The following is a 23,131-nucleotide window of genomic DNA, read 5'->3' on the forward strand; positions in this document are numbered from 1 at the left end:
TCTCCCATGAAGAATAGGGAACATCCCAGAAACAGTATACAAAAGCAGAAACCGTAAAACAATTCAATAAAATAATCTACAGTAAAAAAAAGTATGCTGTTTAGCTGTTTAAATATTTAAAAGAAAATCCAATTAAAAAGCAGATGGGTCTGGGAGCAGTTGTTATCCTGCCTAGTTGAACAGGATCTTAAGCTGTTCTTTCACAACCGAACAGGACAGGGGCCAGCTGAACTTCTCCCAGGAGACTGGCAAATAGACATATTTCCAGAGTGTAATAGACGAGTCACGGTCTGTTTAAAGGAAACAAGAACTGTGATCAATTTTGGCTGGCCAGCCTCCTGAGTTTCGGTTCCAACCACTGAGCCTTAAATACCATTGCCTATATTGTTTTCTTGCAAATGTTTCATTACCCAAACTAGATAATGTCATCAGTGCTGGAAGACAGTGGGGTTGCTCTCATTTTATGTTCTAGTGTAGGGGTGTCAAACTGTTGGCCTGCAGGCCAGATGTGTCATCCGAAAGCCGCGCCCACCCCATTGCCGGCAATGGCAAAACTGTCCCGATACATTGCATGACGTCACGTGAACTCGTGAGTTTGACATGTCTGTTCTAGTGGCTTGCCCTGCCAGTGTAATCTTGCTATTAATCTTGGTATTAATCTCTGCTCATCTGGGTGTTGATTACCAGTGGAGGGCTGTTTTGCTCTTTTCTCCTCCTTTTTCAGCTTATTGATTGTCTCTTTTGAATGGTATGTAGATATAGTTTATGTCTCTGTGTCTATTGATGGCCAGTTTGTCAGAGTACCAGGCTTCTGTAGCATTTTTGGATTTGGCTTGGTTTAAGATGGTCACAGTTCCCCAGATGAAACTATGTCTAAGTCTGTCCATGTGTTGTGAAATTAAGTATACTTTAATTGTTGAATTTCATCAGCCCTGAAAGCTTGGAGCAGGATGGCTCCTCACATAGCCCGAAGGGAAAGGGATGGAACTGCTGTGAAACCTGGCAGGTTGTTGGTCTGAGGATGGGCTACTTGGCCATGAGGAAAGTACTCGGGTAGTAAGGGAAGTAACGAGGAGTCCCATTGTCCTTCCCTATCCATCATCTGAGGAAAGTGCTTATTGTAGGGGTGTAAAGTACAGGTTGAAATAAATGTTTCTTTGAGCTGGTTGCAATTGTCTCCTACTGAGAGATGGGCTCTATTACATAATTTCTTCCCAACACCCATTCAACTGAATGAAACAAATGCACACCATGAAGGGGAAAAAAAGAAAGAAAAGGAAAAAAAAAGCAGGCCACTGGGCTTAAATGAAAATAAACATACATTACAGTATGTGAGACACTATGAAAGTTTCTTTAGGCTGACTGGTTGAGTGTGCAATGAGGAAGGAGCTATTTATTTTCTGTCAGATTTCTAAGAAGGGCAAAAGCTGATAACAATGCTTCTTTTCAAATGAGAGATTTCATACGTTTCTTGGTTTATAAGAAAAGAGGCAGTCTTGAAAGACTTGCTTAATTCTACTGTTTCTAAAAACAGTACTTTAGTTCCAAAATTCAAGACTATTATTCCTGCTGTAACTGACATATTAAGCTGATTTGGAATGATATGTGGTTAGACAATAAACCCTCTGCAGTAGGAAATTGGGCTGTGAGATAATAAATTAACCAAGAGTATTCCATATTTCACCTTTCGATGCGGGAGGCTGGATGATAACTTTTCTTTATCTGGCCATAACTGCACTAAGCACAAAATTCTGCTCAGCCATTCAATAAAACCAGATGTGCATCCCTATGAAACTCAAGGCTTTTATTTTATTAAGTAGTGATTTCCAGCTTCCCTGCTCCCAGATATTTAGTGCCCTAGTTCCAATATTGAATTGTTATTTATACTGCTTTATCAGCAATTTTGAGAAAAAGTGCCATAAGCAGAACTCCAAACCAGCGAATAAATATTAACCAGATAAACTGCTCTGATTTAACTCTAAACTTTTAAAAGCAGCCAGTAATCAGAGACAGAATGCCACGGTCAGGTTTCTGAATTAAATGCTAAGTTATTACAGGTAGTCCTCGACTTACGACTGAGCCCAAAATTTCCATTGCTTAACAAGACAGTGGTTAAGAGAGTTTTGTCCCCTTTTATGACCTTTCTTACCACAGTTGTTAAGTGAATCACTGCAGTTATCAAGTTAGTAATGGTTGTTAAGTGAATCTGGCTTCCCCCTTGACTTTGCTTGTCAGAAGGCTGCAAAAGATGATCCCGAAAGGTGAGCACATGGCTCTGGGACATGGCAATCATCACCTGCTGCCGGCGTCCACTTCCCTCCGCCCTATGCGCTCCCACAGAGAGGGCCTCCTCAGGGTGCCACCGGTCAGAGAATGTCGGCTGGTGGCCCCCAGGGGGAGGGCCTTCTCTGTGGGCGCCCCGGCTTTATGGAATCAGCTGCCGGTTGAGCTCCGGACGGCACCTGACCTTCGCTCCTTCCGACGCAGTCTGAAGACCTATCTATTTGAACAAGCCGGCCTGGCCTGATGGGGGATGTGCTGGGGTTTTATTGTGGATTTTTATATTATTCTATTGTTTTAGCTCGGGCTCTTATTTAATTCTTTTTTAATTTTTGTATTCTGTATTTTTATATGTGCCCTGTTCACCGCCCTGAGTCCTTCGGGAGAAGGGCGGTATACAAATATAATAAATAAAAAATAATAATAATAATAAATAAATACATGCCACTTATCAAGCATTCCAGTTTTGATCACCTGACCACTGTGTGTAATGGCTGCTGTAATGGTCATCAGTGTGAAAAATGGTTATAAGTCACCTGATTCAGTACTGTTGTAACTTCAAATGGTCACCAAATGAATGGTGGTAGGTTGAGGACTACCTGTAGTTAGGAACCTGGTGCTGAAACAACTGCACTGTCTGTCTTTCTGAAACTACAAACCAGAATCTAAGGTTTTGCTATTAGCAGCTAACATCCTAAGAATTAGGGCTGGTTTACGCTACTCACACATGCTTTGTGAGTGTATCCCTCTGTTTCTTATTTTAAAGATGTCTACATTAGGTTTTTAATGTTGAGAGTGTTATGTTACTATATTTTAATTAGTTTTTAAAAACTAAATCTAAAAACTTAATTTGTTCTTTAAAAAAAATAAAAATTAAAGTAAAGAGAAATTTTCTGACAGTAAGAGCAATTAATCAATGGAATAGCTTGCCTCCTGGGGCTGTGGGTGCTCTATCACTGGAGGTTTTCAAAAATAGACTGGATATCTATTTGACCAGGATGGTATAAGGTCTCCTGCTTTGAACAGGAGGATTGGACTAGAGGACCTCCAAGGTTCCTTCCAGCTTTTTGATTCTATAGAAAACTTCCAGGTGTTCTGGGCATTGGAAACAATATAATTTTATTTTTATTTTTATTTTATTTTTTTAATCCCATTTATATCCCGCCTTCTCCGAAGACTCAGGGCGGCTTACAATTTAAGCACAAACCAATGTGCTTAGCAATAAAGAGCCTTGGTGGAGCAGTGGGCTAATGCCTCCTTCAGTAACACCAGCTGCCTGCAATTAGTGCAGGTTCGCATCCCACCAGGCTCAAGGTTGAGTCAGCCTTCCATCCTTCCGAGGTAGGTAAAATGAGGACCCAGATTGTTGGGGGCAATTAAGCTGACTTTGTAATAATGCCGCTTGGGGTGTGTGTGAAAGCCCTAATAAGCAGGCATATACATAGAATGAAGGCTATTGCTAAGCTTGTAAGCCGCCCTGAGTCTTCGGAGAAGGGCGGGATATAAATGGAATTAAAATAAATAAATAAATAAATAAATAAAATAGATGAAATAGATGAATATAGATGAAATAGAGATACAGTCAATAAATGATTTGCAAAAATGATCTAGTAATATTATCCAAAAAAGACATAACATTTAATTAATAAATTATTGAAACATTCCCTGCAGAATTTAACCAATTACACATAGAATTCCCACACAGCCACCAATTACACATAGAATTCCCACACAGCCACCCATTACAGTGACAATCAAGAATCATAGCTCTTCAACAAAATTGGCACCTAATGGGTCTTCGGATTGCGTCTCCAAATTGAGGTAGATCACAGTGCTTACAAAGCACAAATACTGTATAGTTGCCTGCTTGGGGATTCCTAACAAAATGTTTTTGAATAAAAAGGTAAGGTAAAGGTAAAGGTTCCCCCGCACATGCGTGCTAGTCGTTTCCGACTCTAGGGGCCGGTGCTCATCTCCGTTTCAAAGCCGAAGAGCCAGCGCTTGTCCGAGGACATCTCCGTGGTCATGTGGCCGGCATGACTAGACGCCAAAGGCGCACGGAACGCTGTTACCTTCCCACCAGAGTGGTCCCTATTTTTCTACTTGCATTTTTACGTGCTTTCGAACTGCTAGGTTGGCAGAAGCTGGGACGAGTAACAGGCGCTCACTCTGTTTTTGAATAGCTGGTCTTAAAAAAAAATGCATGCGAAATATCCGTCGACCTTAAACCACAGCATGAAATTTGTTCAGTCTTATTTTGCAAAGTGCCCATGGAAGACGAAAAAAAAAATCATTCACATCAGACAAAAGTGATAAACAATTTAATCATGATCACTAAGCCCGATTTTTCTATTTTAAAAATGCCTCCCAGAAAACAGTTCCTCAATCTGGACTTATTGTATATTTGCAGAGTAAATATTTGACAGGTGGAGTGACTTATAGGCCATCAACCTGGGCACCGCACCCAACATGCTGAGAGCCTCTCCATAGAAAGATCAAATTTGGCTCTGAATGTAATCATTCTGATTCATGCCTAAGAAAACATTACCAGTATGTTTGATGGGTTTAATTTATTATGAAAGCGTAAATAAATATCTTGGTCACAATTAAGTTGATTGATTCTAGGAATGCCGCACAAATGAAAATAATTGAAAAGTAGCAACTGTTTCTGGAAATATATTCCATCTTTAAAGAAGCCATAGAGGGAAATGTACCAAAAGAATTGTTAAGGAGCTCTGCTTCGCTTTTGTTTTTTATAGGCAGGAAACATGTTCACTACCATATCTTATAGCTGCTTGCCCTGTTTTTTTAAAAGTGAGGCCAACAATGTGATTCTCCTACCACCAGACAAATTTCCTTGGACATGATTATTCAGTGAACACCTGACAATGGATTAATAAGCATTGCTCCTTCAATTCTCCTAAAATCTTGCTTCACACAAAGTAGGCTTATGGTCAGTAGGTAGGGTTCTTAGATCTAATGGGTGTGGCAAGCCTGCCCACCCCCCTTCTGTGTGTGTGTGTGTGTGTGTGTGTGTGTGTGTGTGTGTGTGTGTGTGAGAGAGAGAGAGAGAGAGAGAGAGAGAGAGAGAGAGAGAGAGAGAGAGAGAATTTACAGTGTGTTTGCACCTCAGGCGTCTCTGCAGAATAGTAAACACATATGCTGCAAATCCTGATTCATATCCTCATTTTGTAACCAGTAACATTTAACAACTTTGCTGAGTGAAATCCAAGGATACTATATCAAGGTACTAAGCAGTCAGTTCACCATGTTCAGTCATAAAACTTCAGCTAACATCCCAGCAGCATTTTCTCATCTTCTACATTGAATTGCCAGTGAGGTTTGCTGCTTTATGATTTGCACCACTCTGTGCTCTTGCCACAGGAAGAGGCTTAAATCATTGGATGCTTTGAGACAGATAGGATTAAAAGAAGCAGAGAGAAAACTTGGGAGGGTTCCAAATGGAAAACTGAGAAAGTAAGTAATATCACATGCATCATGACATCATCAGTATTGGAACTCTATGTATAGACATATCAGTGACACCTCTGCATATATCTCAACCAAAATAAAATGTAATGCCTGATCACATTGTATAATAATGGCTATCTGTGCAAACCCACATTATCAAGGCGGTACAAACACTGAGTTTTTGAGGAAAACCAGCATCAACTGAATTATGTTACTTTGGGGGAAAAAATTGTTTACTTGATAAAAAAAATTATCATAATGAAAACTGTACGGAAGGAATTCAAAGATTTCAGCAGGAGAAGAGCAAGTTTTTAAATTTCTGTAAAGCTTCTTCAGTTTGAGTCCAGAATTACTGGAGCTTTTTAAATTAGCCATCAAGAAAGGAGTCTCCTAACCTCACAAAATAAAGAAGTGCTTATATATAAATAGTCAAAGTTAAAATAATTCATATGAATGAAACTGCTTAAGCATTTAAAGAAGCTTTGCTAGGAGAGATTGACCAACAAAGTCCTTGTGGCTTTGCTATACACAATCAGTGGGTTGCATTCAGACACAAGCTGGGTGAGTTTGCTTCTGGCTTTTATAAATGCATCCCATTTGAAGTAATGGGCAGACAATAGCCAATAGTTTTTAAGAGTGTTACAAGTAAAAGAAGTATGATTTTTATGTGCTACACCCTCCATTCTAAATCAGTAAAATAAATGTGTAAACAAGGATCCTTGCTTTTAATCCACTACCATGTTTTCCCGACAAGAAGACCGGGCCTTATATTAGCTTTTGCTATAGGGACGTGGTGGCTCAGGGGGTTAGGATGCTGAGCTTGTCGATCAGAAGGTCGGCGGTTTGGCGGGTTGAATCCCAAGTGCTGCATAACAGAGTGAGCGCCTGTTACTCGTCCCAGCTTCTGCCAACCTAGCAGTTCGAAAGCACGTAAAAATGCAAGTATAAAAATAGGGACCACTACGGTGGGAAGGTAACAGCGTTCCGTGTGCCTTTGATGTCTAGTCATGCTGGCCACATGACCACGGAGACGTCCTTGGACATGCACTGGCTCTTTGAAACGGAGATGAGCACCGGCCCCTAGAGTTGGAAACGACTAGCACGCATGTGCAGGGGAACCTTTACCTAGAGACACATTAGGGCTTATTTTCTGGTTAGGGCTTATATTCAGGGAAATACAGTACTAAATGTGTCTCTTTGGCTAACAATCTTAACTGGGGCTTATTTTGGGGGTAGGGCTTATATTACGAGAATCCTGAAAAATCATGCTAGGGCTTATTTTCCAGTTGGGTCTTATTTTTGGAGAAACACGGTATCAGAAAAAAGATCTGAATGATAATGTTACATACACTTGCAGTATAACTAAATACAGGAGCCTGAAAATTAGTGTAGATAGTGAAATTTAAATACAAGAAAATAGTGAGGAATAGTGAGGAAGCCTCAATTTCCTCCCTTCCTCTTTTTTTTTTAAAAAAAAACCCCTGAAACTTAAAAATAATCTATGAGTCATTTGGAAGGCAAGGGATCCTCAACCAATTTAGAAAAACTGCAATTTCACATTGTACAGCTAAGTGTCAACCTCTTTCCTTTCATTTTGTCCCTTTCAGGATTTTGAATAATAATTTGTTTTGATCATAGCAAAGCTTTACATGTGTGAAAAAATCTATGCAAAACCATTATGCAAATACTCCTATTTGCTACCCATATTTCACTCAAAGAAATACAGTCATTTTTCCTGGTAACATTTCTTCCTGGAACAGGCAAAACAGTTCTTAAATGTTGGCATGGCTTCAGGAAGGCCAGCGCAATATGAATACTTAAGGAAATGCATCGGCCAAGGAAGGAGGCCCAGCCATTAGCCATAAATACAAGAAGACATTTTCCACCTTTTGAAAAACATGGTCTTTTTTTTCCATTCTCTCATTGGTTGGTTCTTAAGCTTAAGCTGTTTGCCATTAGATAAGCAGGGAGTGCCATCTATCTTCTTACACAGTAGGAAAAGAAGCTGATTCTTTCTATCCAAGGTGAGATGAAAATGACCTGTTCCTTCTTTATTTTTTTTATTTTAATTCCATTTATATCCCGCCCTTCTCCGAAGACTCAGGGTGGCTTACAAGCTTAGCAGTAGCCTTCATTCTATGTATATGCCTGCTTATTAGGGCTTTCACACACACCCCAGCGGCATTATTACAAAGTCAGCTTAATTGCCCCCAACAATCTGGGTCCTCATTTTACCTACCTCGGAAGGATGGAAGGCTGAGTCAACCTTGAGCCTGGTGGGATGCGAACCTGCACTAATTGTAGGCAGCTGGTGTTACTTAAGGAGGCATTAGCCCACTGCTCCAACAAGGCTCTTTAGGCTAAAGTTAGCTATCATTGGGGAAACTTCAGTGCAATTGTTACAACGATGATGCAACTAATGGCTGTGGCTACCTATAATGTATGGGCTGAATCATTTTGTTCTGTACCTTTTAGTTTGATGTCAGGAAGAAAGGGGAAGACAAACATATCCCCACTGGCTCCCTCTTGATTTTAAGCATCACTCCCAGCTAGAGATTAGTGCAGTGTTGCAAGACAGAATGACAGATCATGTAACTACGTGGGAATGACCAGGAGGAAGCACTGCAGCAATGGTGTGATCAACAAAATCTGAGTTCAAAGGAGGGGTGAGTTGGAGAAATCATCTCAGAAGGGACCCTTCGTAGTGTTGGGGAGAACAAAGGCAAAGGAAGGGTCAGGTATTTTCCGACTTGCAAAACTTATGTCAGACCTTTGAGGTAGTCAAGACAAGAAGCGTCAAGCATGAGTTGGTGAACACTACTTTTTCTGTAAGGTTACAGTAACAGAAGCTTGCAATCTGAAAGTACCCCTCCCCCACCCTTGAGTTTACTATCCCAAACCAGGGGGGGGGTCCCAAACCAGGGGGGGTCCCAAACCAGGGGGGTCCCAAACCAGGGGGGGGTCCCTTCTCTACCCACATTCCTCTTTCCATCTCAGATATTGTTTATCCAACTGTAGTCTAGGCTGTACTTCTTTCTCCTGTCTCCCAAGGCTATTCCCACCTACTGTTGCTGATTGGGTGGCTGCAACTTTAGGAACGGAGGTTCTTGCTTCCCTTGAGGAAAAAAATGTGCTACTAAAGCTGTCATGCTAACTGAATGGGAAAGAAGCATCTATTATCTTTCTATAAGCCATGGAATATGAACTGGATGAGTACGATTTGATTTATTACCTTACAGCTAAAATCAATAAAATCAAATTAAAAAATGAGTACACCACCTTCTTTGCATGTCTGCTTTCTTGCTTTCCTTTCAAATCTTTACTACTGTACTGTAAACTGTATTACTGAATTCTTACATGTTTATTATTTCTGCCTCACTGTAGGGATAGACCTCTCCGTATGGAAAGCATACGTTAGTAGCTGGCAAGGATATGAAGATATGACTTCATCATCTAGGTTAGTGACTGAATAACTGAACCATGTCAAACACACAAATCAGCAGAGGAAGAAAAAGAACCGATTACATTGTTCATTTTACACATCCTGCCTTTCCAGAGTCAGGAAATGTTAGACAAGCATAGAAGTGCTCGATCATAACATTCTCTCACTTTCAGCCTCAAAACTCTAAGGTAATTGTACAAAGTGAATTGGTAGTTGGGAGGGTGCAGGTAATATGTAGATGACTTTTAGACAGAATACAAATACAAAAGACTCAGTACTTCCTTTGCTGGGAAAGTCCACAAAAATGCTGAAGAACCTTGATTCAATAATGAATTATTTCTAACCAATAGAAAATGAATAAAAAGGGTTATCTGTCTTTTTTTAAAAAAATGAAATAATCTTTTTGCTTTTTTCTTAGTTTCATGACTCAGTGTACCTTACTGTATAAGTAGTCTAGTAGTTTCCTAATATCAAAGCAAAATAATAATAATAATAATAATAATAATAATAATAATAATAATAATAATAATAATAATAATAGAGTTGGAAGGGACCTTGGAGGTCATCTAGTCCAACCCTCTGCTCAGGCAGGAAACCCTATACAATTTCAGGCAAATGGTTGTCCAGTCTCTTCTTAAAAACTTCCAGTGTTGGAACACTCACAACTTCTGGAGGAAGCTTGTTCCACTGATTAATTTAATTTTTTAATTTAATAATATTTCTATACCGCCCTTCTCCCGAAGGACTCAGGGCGGTGAACAGGGCAAGAATAAAAATACAGGATTACAAAAGTTAAAAAATAATTAAATACATGCCCATATACTAAAAACAATTAATACATCTTAAAACCCCAATAAAATAACAATAACAACCCCCCCAATCCCCCATCAGGCCAGGCCAGCTCGTTCAAAAAAGTATGTTTTTAGCTCGCGGCGAAAGGAGCGAAGATCGGGCGCCGTCCGGAGCTCAACCGGTAGCTGATTCCATAGCTCCGGGGCGCCCACAGAGAAGGATCTCCCCCTGGGGGCCACCAATCGACATTCTCTGACCGGTGGCACCCTGAGGAGGCCCTCTCTGTGGGAACGCACAGGGCGGAGGGAAGTTGATGCCGGCAGCAGGTGTTCCCTAAGGTACTCCGGACCCATGCCATGTAGGGCTTTGAACACCATTACTAGTACCTTGAATTGTTCTGTCAGGAAATTTCTCCTTAGTTCCAGGTTGCTTCTCTCTTTGATTAGTTTCATCCATTGTTTCTTGTCCTCCTTGGTGCTTTGGAGAATAGGTTGACCCCTTCTTCTTTGTGGCAATTTTTTTAAAAATAGAATAAAACAGAGTCTTCCTTATATGACAAAGCTCTGTCCACCCATATCTAATATTTCTGTTGATGGCCTAAATGTACCATCCACTAAAGAAGATATTATTATTATTATTGTTGTTGTTGTTATTATTATTATTATTATTATTATTATTATTATTATTATTATTATTATTAATTTAATTTAATTTCTATACCGCCTTTCTCCCGAAGGACTCAGGGCGGTGTACAGGGCAATAAAATGCAATAAAAATACAATATACAAAAGTTAAAAAGTTAAATATCCAGTTACAGTTTTATGGGGCACTTTTTTCTTGCACAGTAGGGCTGCCAATTCTTTATATTTGTTATAAAGAGTTATGTTGACCTCCAAGAGGCAGTAGATGATACTGTATATGATCTTTACTGGGTACCATTGGATGTATATATTAGATGTTTGTTCAAATCTTCTCCAAGAACTAAATTCATTGACCATTGCATTTTAAATGAATAAATATAGTACATTAAACCAGAGGTTCCCAACCTTTTGGCACCAGGGACTGGTTCCATGGAGAAAGGTTTTTCCACGGACCGGAGAGTGCGCGGTTTTGTGTGCTGCCTGCATCCCACGGATGGGGCTTTGCTTGTTTGTGCGGATATGACTTATTTAACTATAAAGACAGAAGAGTTCATTCTCATTCTGACTGAAACTGTGGCTAGAGTGAACATCCGTTTCTATTCTGCCACCCCAAATCTCAAGTCAAAGGTTTACTGCAGAGATATAGCCTTAGGCTGAATCAATAATATCCCTCAAGCAGTCAGCATACCCTTAGCTCATTTGTATGACTTTCTTCCCCAAAATGTAGCTATTAAAGTCTGCCATCTGATTAGCAATGTGTTTTCCAATTCCTTAATAAATATGAACTTGAAAATTACCACTGCCACTGATTAAGAGAGACGGAGGTGCTCCCAAGAAATAGCTTCTGAGCAAGCCTTTCTCCAAGCTGGCACTTTCCAGATGTATTAAAGCTGTTGTGCCAATTAACTGGGTTTAATGGGATATCCAGATAGAGAAAGGTGATCTGAATTTTGCTCCAAACAAGTTGTTTTTTTTTCTTTTCTTGCTTTCTTGGTAATCAAATCTATGTGTCTTAATCCATCAGAACTACCTTTCATGAACATCCTTAAATCACCCAGAGTGGCTTGCTTTTGGATGCACAGATAAGCCCTCCCAATGGCAGGACAGATCTGGTGCTGAATTCCACACCCTGATGAGGATACAAATATCTGGATGCCCATTGGATGGCAACAGAGATGAAAACACAAAACAAAAATTCTGCTGCCATTTTGGTTGGTACCTGGATTTTTGCAGCCCAGAGAGCCCTATCCAACTTTACTGAAAATACAGAGTAAGGGGGTGAATAAACTGCCTCATTTCCTTTACATCACTATAATTTTACCCCCTTCCCCATCTCTCCTTCCCCCTCAGACCCAGCTGGCTTCACGTCGAAGGCAGAACTAGAATTCCCAGTCTCCCATTTTCTAGCTTCCACCAAATTGGCTCTCCTGAATTCCTTTACCAAGGAAAAGGAATTCCTTTATTTTAATCCTTCAGTCCCCAACTTAGAACGACCGACTCCTAAAGCGTGGTCTCCAATTGGCATCATCACATCCCTAGCCCTCCATCTGAAAGAACATGAAGTAAAAACAAAGTATAGGCATTTCTGGTTTTAAAACAACAGATCCAGAAACCAGCTTTAGATCTAACCATGCTAGGATTCTAGAGATTTGAATGACAAGGTATTAGGCCTGATGTCAGTGACAAACTTTACTTGTGCAATTGCCATCTCTACACAGGTGTCCATGGGTTGGGGCCCACAAAGCAAAGGTGGCGGCTAGGGTGGTATAATCAAACCTTCATCTGATTTTTAATCCATGTTGAAACTCTCTCTCTTTTTTAACAACACTCTGCAGATTCCTTGTCTTTCCAGTACATCAAGAGCACCATACGTGCTTCAGAAACTTGGCTTTCTTTCCTCTAGGTCTGTAGGTACCTGCACCAATCAGAAATAAGCTGGGCAACGGCCATTTTGCTGGAGCTTAACAGCCAGAGTTGGAGAGTTAAAACAGATCAGATCAGCCTTCCCCAATCTGGTAAATGTTAACCGGGTTAGATCTGTACATTTCTACAGTTTCATTAGTCTTCCAATTTGCCATGTATATGTCATAATAATTATAGCAGCCTATAGAACCAGACTTTTCATGTTTGGACTTAGAGGTCTGTGTTGTATCATTCTCGGTCTACTTTATCCTTTTGTTAAAAAAAAAGTTTCATCTCAAACATTAGGGATGAAAGATAACATTATTAAGTTATCCAAGCTATTTCTCCTTCAATTCTTTCCTTCTTTTCTTTCTTTCTTTTTTTTTTACAGTTTTGGCCAGTTTAGTTCCAAGAATTGGCAGCAGTGGTATTTCTACCACAATCTTGAATCTACCCTATTTAAAGCATGGAACTTCTCTCAGAGACTTATCCCAATCCTAAAAAGAATTTTGCACAAATGTACACAGTATTTATGTTGACAAAAAACAACAGCAACCCTGGAGCATTAGAAAAATAAAGAATGATTATATATAAGCTCTGAATATTTGCAAGCTAGCTAGTATATACACATGTGGTATTTTGGAAACTTGCCAATACAGCTTTTTAGGAGCACATGAGAACTCCGTGCTTCAAAATTTCCAGTCAAGAACTATTAATGTAAATAAATTAAGTCTGCTTTTAAAGAGTAGTGGAAATATAATTTAATTAAGCCATTAGTCCCTGGCAGTTCTTATATCATATATAAAGAGCATATACAAGTAATCTTCGATTTACAACAGTTTATTTAGTGACTGTTCGAAGTTACAATGGCACTGAAAAAAGTGACTTATGACCATTTTTCATACTTACAACCATTGTAGCATTCCCAGGGTCACGTGATCAAAAATTGGATGCTTGGCAATTGGTTCACATTTATGACGGTTGCAGGGTCACGTGATCATCTTTTGCAACCTTCTGACAAGCAAAGTCAAAGGGGGAAGCCAGATTCACTTAACAATTGTATCACTAACTTAACAGCTGCAATGATTCACTTAACAACTGTGGTAAGAAAGGTCATAAAAGGGGCAAAGCTCTCTTAACCACTGCCTTGCTAAGCAATGGAAATTTTGGGCTCAGTCGTAAGTCGAGGACTACCTGTAATAACTTAGCATTTAATTCAGAAACCTGACCATGGCATTCTGTCTCTGATTACCGTCTGCTTTTAAAAGTTTAGAGTTAAATCAGACCAGATTATCTGGTTAATATTTATTCGCTGATTTGGAGTTCTACTTGCTGCACAGGTCCATAAAACTGGGCAAAACTCACTTAACAAATGTCTCACTTAGCAGCATAAATTTTGGGCTAATTACGATAGGTTAAGTCCAGGATTACCTGTATTCCCAATTTGCCTTGCAATTATTTTTTTTATTCACTCACTGTCATTTAAAGGTGATGAGGATAAAGAAGCTCAGAATGATTTGTGCTCTGATTCCATTTCCAGAACAGCTGAGAAACAATTGATATGATCTTGGATAAGTGTTATGCAATGTGTTGAAGTATTGGAGAAGGTGCACAGATCAGGTTTGGCTTTGTGATGAAAGAGCTTATGGCTTAATTCACACACTTAGGGAAGCCTCTCAAATGTGGTCGGATAGGAAGTCCAGAAAGCTAGTCCATTGTTGAACAAGCAAATCTGGGGAAGGGACTGCATAAAACATGTGCATGACAATTATCAGGCACTACATCCCCATTTATCATCTGCAAGAAATATGTCCATTCCCATCCAAAGACGTGTTGGAGGAAGTCATATTGGTGAATGCTGATCAGGAGTGGGATGTTCCGAGAACAGCCTATGCTGATAAACTGTAATCAGGTCATGCCTATGCAATCAGAGAGTACAGCTGGTGCACCAAAGTTCAGCTCTGATGGCAAAGTCTTGTGTTTCAGCTCACACCTGGGATTTCATTAAGCAGAAGAGTGACAGCCTAATCTTCATAGGTTGTACACAGATTCGCTACTATCTGAATGTGAATGTGGAGAATGAATTTGATACCCTCTGAATCCAAAAGGGGGAAAAAAACTGTGCAACTTAAAACTGCCATCCTACCTCACCCTATGTCTGTCTATTAATTAGTACCTTTCAAATGAAGAACAAGCCAGCAAGAGGGAAGAAGCAATCTAAAGGAATATTACAGAAGCGAAAGTAAACTTTCACTCATAGTAGATTTGCTTTGGGCTGCTCCTGTCTCAAATCTCTTCCTTTTGGGGTTCTGGGAGCTGAAGGCCACACAGTGTGTGTGTGTGTGTGTTGGGGGGAAAGGTTCTGGCATCTAGACGGCACCAGATTAGGGAAGACTGTCATAGTTCCCCATGAGGAAAATATTCCATTCCCATTTAGTTAGGAGAAAGCAGAAGGCTGAACTTGGGATACTTTGGGAACCTGATGACCTCAGTCATGGAGAAAGAAACCTATTTACACGGTCCTGCTCTTTCAGTTAGGCACACATCTCCTTCAGCGTTTTGTTCCTTTTATAGCAAAGAACTAGAAATGATTGGGGTCCCCTTCTCTCTCTCTCTCTCTCTCTGGTGACCGTCCTTGCAGTTTTCTTGGCCAGACATTTCTGAAGCGGTTTGCCATTGCCTCCTTCCTGGAAATGAGGGAGAATGGCTGGCCCAAGGTCACCCAAGTTAGCTTCATGCCTAAGGAGAGACTAGAATTCACACAATTTCCAGCCTGGTGACTTAACTGTTACTCTATAGCACTGGCTCTCATTCTCTCATTTACCAACTTCAGTTTTTACTCCCTTTTCCTTTCTCTGACAATCCCTTCGCTCCCTTCCCTCCCAAACCAAGAGACTGCTGGAGAAGGAACAAACTGCTCCTGCCAGGGCTCTGAGCTGATTTTTGGCAGAGCTCTTTCAAAACTGGGCTGAGAGCTGTATAAAATTAGGCTGGAAGCTGCAGCCTACCAGTCCCAGTGCTACAGCGCAAAGACATTTTGAAAATGGAATTTCACAGAGAGAAGGTTATGTCAGCTGTATGGAACCTCTCGGCAAGTGAAGAAGCTGTATAAATTCATACAGCCTTGTTGATGTCGCTGGACTCTTTCACACGCATATAAATCTTGTTACATTAAAGTTTTATATGCTTTAGTGACAGGCACCCTGGACATACTGGAAATATCACATGATTATCTGAGGTTATTTTAAAAACAGAAAATAAACACTGATTTCAGCCTCAGATATCCAGAGCTGGTGATTCTTTTAGGAAGAGCTGAGTAGCAACAATTTTCCTGGCCCCATCCCCATTAAAATGATGGCTTTTTGCCAGTTGAAGGCTCTCAGTGGAATTTGAATGTTTCCAGACTATAAATATATTCTGTAGGTTATTCATCAAATTATTAAATAATAAACAGGACAATCCTGCTCATATTTGCCTTTCATTCAACACACACTGGCTTTTGCTCTGTTCCTCCTCATTCCCTCACCCAACCCCACCTGCACCCCAAGAATTGGAATCATCTCAAAAATCAGAAAACCTAGCATACGTTTCCCAAGCTAGATCCAAAATTTCTCCCCTTCTTTGTGAGAACTCAGTGGGAGTTATCAGATAATTATTTTAATGAAGACTTGGCACTATTAAGAAGATCATGGAAGGAAGACTGATCAAATACCCCAGGTTTTAAGGCACTTCATAAGCAATCTAATTTTTGACACAATAACAATTGATAAAGCCAGGCTATATACAAAGTGTGAAAACACCCAAACGAAGACCCCTTTTCTCAGGTATGAATGTATTCTTGGAGGTAGCAATGTTATTACCTGGACTGCCAGCTAAATGCATTTTTGAAATCACACAAAGGTCACAAGGAACAAAAACCTAAGGGAAACATGGGCATTTTTCACAACAAATCAGCACCAAATGAGCACTTGTTGTGCAATGTCTTTATCTGCAGAACATCCCTGTCCCTTCCCCACAATTAGCTTCTGCATCAGGCAACTGATGGTTTGGAGACGTCATATACTTATAGAAATGGTACGCAAGAGATGTGCATGACATACCATGAACAGCTGCAACAACAGCACCAGCAGAAGCAACACGTGTTGTTGGCCCTTTGGTTTCCAGGAGCTTGAGACACAGCCGACGTTCCTTCATTTTGGGACTGTTGCCTTTTTCTCATTTCAGCTACTTCAGCACCCCTGTGGCTACAAGAATGTAGACATAACAGAACATCAAGGGAATGAAGCTAAACACATCACAACAGCTCAGACCCACCTTCAAGATCAAAACTACAGACACCATCAACCACAACAGAATTTAAGAAACTTAACAGGAGCCCAATTTAATCTCGGTAGTTTTGCTGTCCTTAATTAATAAAGTAGCATTTCCTTTGGCAAAAAACAGGAGGGGAAATGGCAGGGTAGTAATCATGAGGAACCTCTGTTCTTTCAGGAAATGTTCAGGTAACCAAAGACTTTCCTTTCTCTTCAAATGGTTTTGTGTCTCTGGGGAAATAAGACCTGGCAGCATTCATCTATCCACTGGACAGTTTTACCTCCTTCCCAATTAAATTTTTCCCCTCCAGACTAAGAGAGCAAAAATTCAGGTTTAAGGACATTCTACTCCACCTATGAAGTGCTTGGAAGATGGTTCCTTCCTCACCAAAATAATTACTTTGTGTGGGTGTTGGATGGAGAAGCAAAGGGATGACATGATAAACTTTCTTGCCTGCCCAGATGTTTCTGAAGAGCAGGGCTGGGATAGGCAAGGTGGTTCTTCACAGAGATCATGGACTTCAGGAAATGTTCAGGTAACCAAAGACTTTCCTTTCTCTTCAAATGGTTTTGTGTCTCTGGGGAAATAAGACCTGGCAGCATTCATCTATCCACTGGACAGTTTTACCTCCTTCCCAATTAAATTTTTCCCCTCCAGACTAAGAGAGCAAAAATTCAGGTTTAAGGACATTCTACTCCACCTATGAAGTGCTTGGAAGATGGTTCCTTCCTCACCAAAATAATTACTTTGTGTGGGTGTTGGATGGAGAAGCAAAGGGATGACATGATAAACTTTCTTGCCTGCCCAGATGTTTCTGAAGAGCAGGGCTGGGATAGGCAAGGTGGTTCTTCACAGAGATCATGGACTTCAGCTCTAATCAGCCCACCCAAAGGCAAGGAGTTGTGAGAACAGAAAGACCCAACTGCCTCTTGTTGGCCCAGAGGCAGTGAGATTAGGCTTTGAGATTCAAACTGCAGAACTTAACTAAAATCTTTCCCAGGTCCTTTCTTATTATTCAATATTCATTTAGCTTCAGGAGCTCTTTTTCTTATTCATAATCTCCGAAGTGCATCTCACAGTTTATGTAACACTAGGTAACATTTAAGACAAAGTGATAAAACTATTGTAGCATTTTGCATTTTCTGTTCAGAAAAAGAATTGTCGTGGAGACACTCAGATGTAGGTATTGTTTACATGAAATCTGACAAAGAGCAACAGAAAACTATAATATCTAGGTAATACAGATTATTTTGTTGTTGTTAGTTGCAAAGTTGTGTCCGACCCATCACGACCCCATGGACAACGTTCCTCCAGGCCTTCCTGTCCTCTACCATCTTCTGGAGTCCATTTAGGCTCACGCCTATTGCTCCAGCCACCTCATTGTTGTCCCCTTCTTCTCTTGCCCTCAACCTTTCCTAGCATTAGGCTCTTCTCCAGTGAGTCCTTCCTTCTCATTAGATGGCCAAAGTATTTGTGTTTCAACTTCAGGATCTGGCCTTCTAAAGAGCAGTCAGGGTCGATCTCCTCTAGGACTGACCGGTTTGATCGCCTTGCAGTCCAAGGGACTCGCAGGACTCTTCTCCAGCACCATAGTTCAAAGGCCTCAATTCTTTGGTGCTCAGCCTTTCTAATGGTCCAACTTTCACAGCCATACATTGCAATTGGGAAGACCATAGCCTTGACTATATGTACTTTTGTTAGCAGGGTGATGTCTCTGCTTTTTAGTGTGCTACTACAGATTATAGTATTATACAATTCAGCTTTATACCATACGTAATGAGATGCATGCTACCATCTAGGAACTCTGTTCTGCCAGATCCTTGGCTATGTCATTGTTACTATTATTACAGGCAGAATATGATCTTTGTTCAGATTCTGGTGGTCTGTATATGTAGCAGCTGGATGATGCACAGGTCTGTATAATGAAGGTAACATTGTTTAATGCTAAGGATCCCTGCTGCCTCCCCCATTACCAAATTATGGGAGCAAGATTCTCCAGTCTGAAAGAAAAAACTCTGCAATTTTTCAGTATCCTTTAGAGATATCCATAATAGTTAAACTGAGTTAAAACTAGTGTTCTCTTAATTGGTTTCAGTAGAAATCTGTCAATAACTGTACTCAATATATCATGCTATGCTTTTCCTTTCTTCCTGTCTGGTCCTACATATATGTCTTCAATATTTAAAGAAACAGGAAGACCATATTTAGAAGACCAAATGTGTTACTTGGTGTTTGGAGCCTAAGCAAATTTAATGATGATTTTAAAAACCCATCAAGGATAGATGGATGAATTGATAAAACAATTTCCTATAGTTTGTATCCATATGTGCTTGGTGGAGCAGTGGGCTAATGCCTCCTTAAGTAACACCAGCTGCCTGCAATTAGTGCAGGTTCGCGTCCCACCAGGCTCAAGGTTGACTCAGCCTTCCATCCTTCCGAGGTAGGTAAAATGAGGACCCAGATTGTTGGGGGCAATTAAGCTGACTTTGTAATAATGCCGCTTGGGGGGGTGAAAGCCCTAACAAGCAGGCATATACATAGAATGAAGGCTACTGCTAAGCTTGTAAGCCGCCCTGAGTCTTCGGAGAAGGGCGGGATATAAATGGAATTAAAATAAAAAAAATAAAAAAAATTGTGCTTATGCCCCAAAATATATCCTATTGATTTCAGTAGTCTAAGTCTTTATATGAGTTCTATTTTAGATGCATAGAGTCCAAAGAATAGATCAAGTATTTATGGGCAATGTATTGATAGTGAAACAACCAAATATTTCTATTTCTCAGAGAAGCACAACTGCACATATCATTTATTCCAGCAATATCCTCCATTAGTTGCCACTAATATTGGTATTGTCATTTCTACTTAGAGAAGCAATCAATCAGCTCAGCCACTGATGGACACCATTAAACAGAAGCAAGTTAGAGAAATGTTATTATTAATTTCATTTATAGTCCAAGATTGTTCTGTGGTCCTTTATAATTAAACAGCAAGCTGCCCTATGAAGCACAGTTCACTCTAAACTGCATAGAAGCTGCCCAGAAGCCTGCTGCCATATTTAGGAATAATTAATTTCCACATACCGCATTCTGCCCATAAAAGTAATTAGCATGGAACAATCCCTGTGGCCTTGAAACAATGTCATGAAATAGAATCTTGACAGATATAAGACTGCCACCAGCACAGTTAACCTATATATTCACATACACTCCACCCTCCTCATTAACACTCACAATTCTATGACTAGGCAAAGTGTAAAGAATGTAGCCAGGACCAGTTCTACAATTAGACAGAGTATGGCAATTGTCTCAGATAACACTTGCTGAGAAGCAATAAACCCTTTCTCCCTGAAGACAAAATTGTGCACGCCACAAAGTCTGTCCTGTCTATTCCATTATACAAATGAATTGTTGTCTTGGGGGCAAGGGAGATGCCTTTTATTACTAAAGCTGAATTAGGATTAGATCATAATCCTGCTTATTTCTCTGACACAAGCAGCAAAATGTCTTGAGATGATCATGATTTTGGCTGAAAAAATCTGGTTCTGCCGCATTATTGATTAAATTCTTTATTAAAACTGAAAACAGAACAATGGTCAACAGGTTAAAATTGAAAGCAAGGCAATTCAGAATGGATATTAGGATGTATTTCCTAACAAAGCAGATAAGAAGAGTTGTGGCTTATCCCTCAATTCCTCTATTGAGCAGGTATTGGATTAAATAGTAGTAGACTTAAATACCACTTCACAGTGCTTTACAGCTCTCTCAAAGTGGTTTGCAGAGTCAGCATATTGCCCCCAACAGTCTGGGTCCTCATTTCCATCCTTCCGAGGTAGGTAAAATGAGGACCCAGATTGTTGGGGGCAATAAGCTGACTTTGTAATAATGCCGCTTGGGGGGTGTATGAAAGCCCTAATAAGCAGGCATATACATAGAATGAAGGCTACTGCTAAGCTTGTAAGCCGCCCTGAGTCTTCGGAGAAGGGCGGGATATAAATGGAATTAAAATAAAATAAAATAAAAATTTTACTGACTTCGGAAGGATGGAAGGCTGAGTCAACCTTGAGCTGGTAAGGCTTGAACTCTGGCTGTGAGCAGTGAGTTAGCCTGTAATACTACATTCTAACCACTGCATCACTACCACAGCTCTTGGTATATGGTATATGCCTAAATGACATATACGATCCCCTTCATAAATCCTATGATTCTATGACTTTCTGAGTCAGGATAGACAACCTATTTCAGGTAATTTAAATTACAACTCTTATAAATTCCAATAGTCAGGAACTATGCAAGTGGCATCTAAAACATCCTGGTCTATACACTTCCATTTCTTACAGCCAGGGCCCATAATTCCTTTTACAGAAAACTATGATGTGGCCTGACCTGTATTTTGATTATAACATCTTCATACCAGAAACAGCATCAATTACAACCATGGAAACAGAAAAAAAAACAAATGAAGGCAAAAAACCCAGAGAAAATTCAACTTGAATATTGATTTGATTTGAAAAATAAATCTGATTTGATTCAGATGTTCATACCAAACCGTCAGCTTAGGTTGATTTAATTCAGATTTCCAAACTAATTAGAAAAAGGCATTGTTGTTGCATATACAAAATTATCTGAATTGATTCAAAGGAATTTTATTTGATTATTCAGATCAACTATCCAATTCATTTTGGAAACTTTTCCTTGACAGAATAACCTTTAAAATCTGTTGGGTTTTCAGTTTTTGCTTCTGCTTCCTTCACTTTTTATATTTCTTTCTTTATATTTCTTTTATATTTCATTTAACCCAAAGGTACTTTTTCCAGGAGGCAACTGGACTTCTTGTGTTTCTTTTGAAGACGTTTCGCTTCTCATCCAAGAAGCTTCTTCAGCTCTGACTAGATGGTGGAGAGTGGAAGGATTTATATTGCTTGCAGACAGATATAATATAAATATACATTCATGGGCAAGTGCACATTAGAATAAAATAATCATTCTTATTATTTATGGAGTCTTTAACTTAAATTAATTGACACATTCCAGTGTACATTTATTTGCTCTTTTTCTTATTTGGAAAATAATTTAAACATTGAGATGAGTGCTGCAAACAAGAAAGGACTCTGATTTCATCATCTTTTGAACTAATGTATGTGAAGGAGAATAGGATTTGTATAACTGTTCACAGACTAAAGATCTATGACCTTTTCAGTACAAAGTTTTCAGAAAACAATATGTCAAAAGAAAGCATCATAGATGGCTCTGAGCAAGTTACATACTTGTTACTGTGATTGATCTCAGCTTACTTTTAACACCATCAAAAAAGAACATGCTACCCAGATGTCATGCTGCACCAAACTGGAATAAGTACAAAAAAAAGAGATTTTCTTAAGTTAGGGAATAAGAGCAACCTTACAGGCATGATACAAGAAAATGAAGCTGATGTCTGCTCTCCTTATTTTCCCCACTTCAAAAAAGGTTTTTATTTTATTGTGAACCATTTTTTGTGATTGAAGAGTATAAACTCCTATATGCACATTGATATACTTATTTCAAAACAACAATTTACCAGAATAATTTCCCCTTATCCCACAGTATCTCTCTCTCTCTATATAGATAGATAGATATCTATCTATCTATCTATCTATCTATCTATCTATCTATCTATCTATCTATCTATCTATCTATCTATCTATCTTAGATAGATAAATAGATGCTTTGTGTGTGTGTGTATGTGTGTGTGTATAATTTAGTGAGATAATGTATAATTGTGTGTGTATAATTTAGTAAGGTAAGGGTACATGGTGTCCCTAGCCACAATGATTGATGGACCACCTGTGAATCTAAAAATCTGCATTTTTAGCATTTCTAATGAAGGGGTGGCCTATAAGCTTCGGCACTCCAAGCTAGTGGCATGCACCCTTTGGTATGTAGATCTTTGGTCATTCGGGTTTTTCCCCACGAACTCCCTCTGGCAGTTTAAAAAAGAAGAAAAAACAGCCACTACCACACACTTCTCCCAGAAGAACGAAGCTGAAGTCACCAGCCTGAGGATGACGGATGAGATTTCGTCGAAACATTACCCTGATACCTCCAATTCTACGTGGGAAAAAACCTGAATGACCAAAGATACACACACACACACACACACACACACACACACACACAAAGATCTGTCCCTGCCTAGCAAGGTAATCTAAATACTTAACAAACATTTAACACATATCTCCCTTGCTTCTCAGCTAACAAAGCGAGAAAGAGCCTGTGGCCTAGAGGTTAAAACAACTGCCTAATGTGCAATCAGC

The 23,131-nt window shown here is 39.7% G+C and overlaps 1 protein-coding gene across 1 annotated transcript in view; it reads right to left on the bottom strand.

Moving 5' to 3' along the window:
• The window catches only part of RGS17 (regulator of G protein signaling 17), a gene marked incomplete at its 3' end in the record, with an annotated part of 70,389 nt that overhangs the window by 17,363 nt on the left and 29,895 nt on the right, over positions 1-23,131 (bottom strand). Inside the window, exon 2 of the mRNA XM_081315105.1 lies at positions 16,629-16,772. Within this exon, the coding sequence (XP_081171231.1) occupies positions 16,629-16,747 (119 nt within the window). The 5' untranslated portion in view covers positions 16,748-16,772. The remainder of the gene's footprint in view (positions 1-16,628; positions 16,773-23,131) is intronic.

The sequence above is a fragment of the Vipera berus genome (assembly GCF_964194415.1).
Source record: "Vipera berus genome assembly, chromosome: 1".
Classification (NCBI taxonomy): Eukaryota; Metazoa; Chordata; class Lepidosauria; order Squamata; family Viperidae; genus Vipera; species Vipera berus.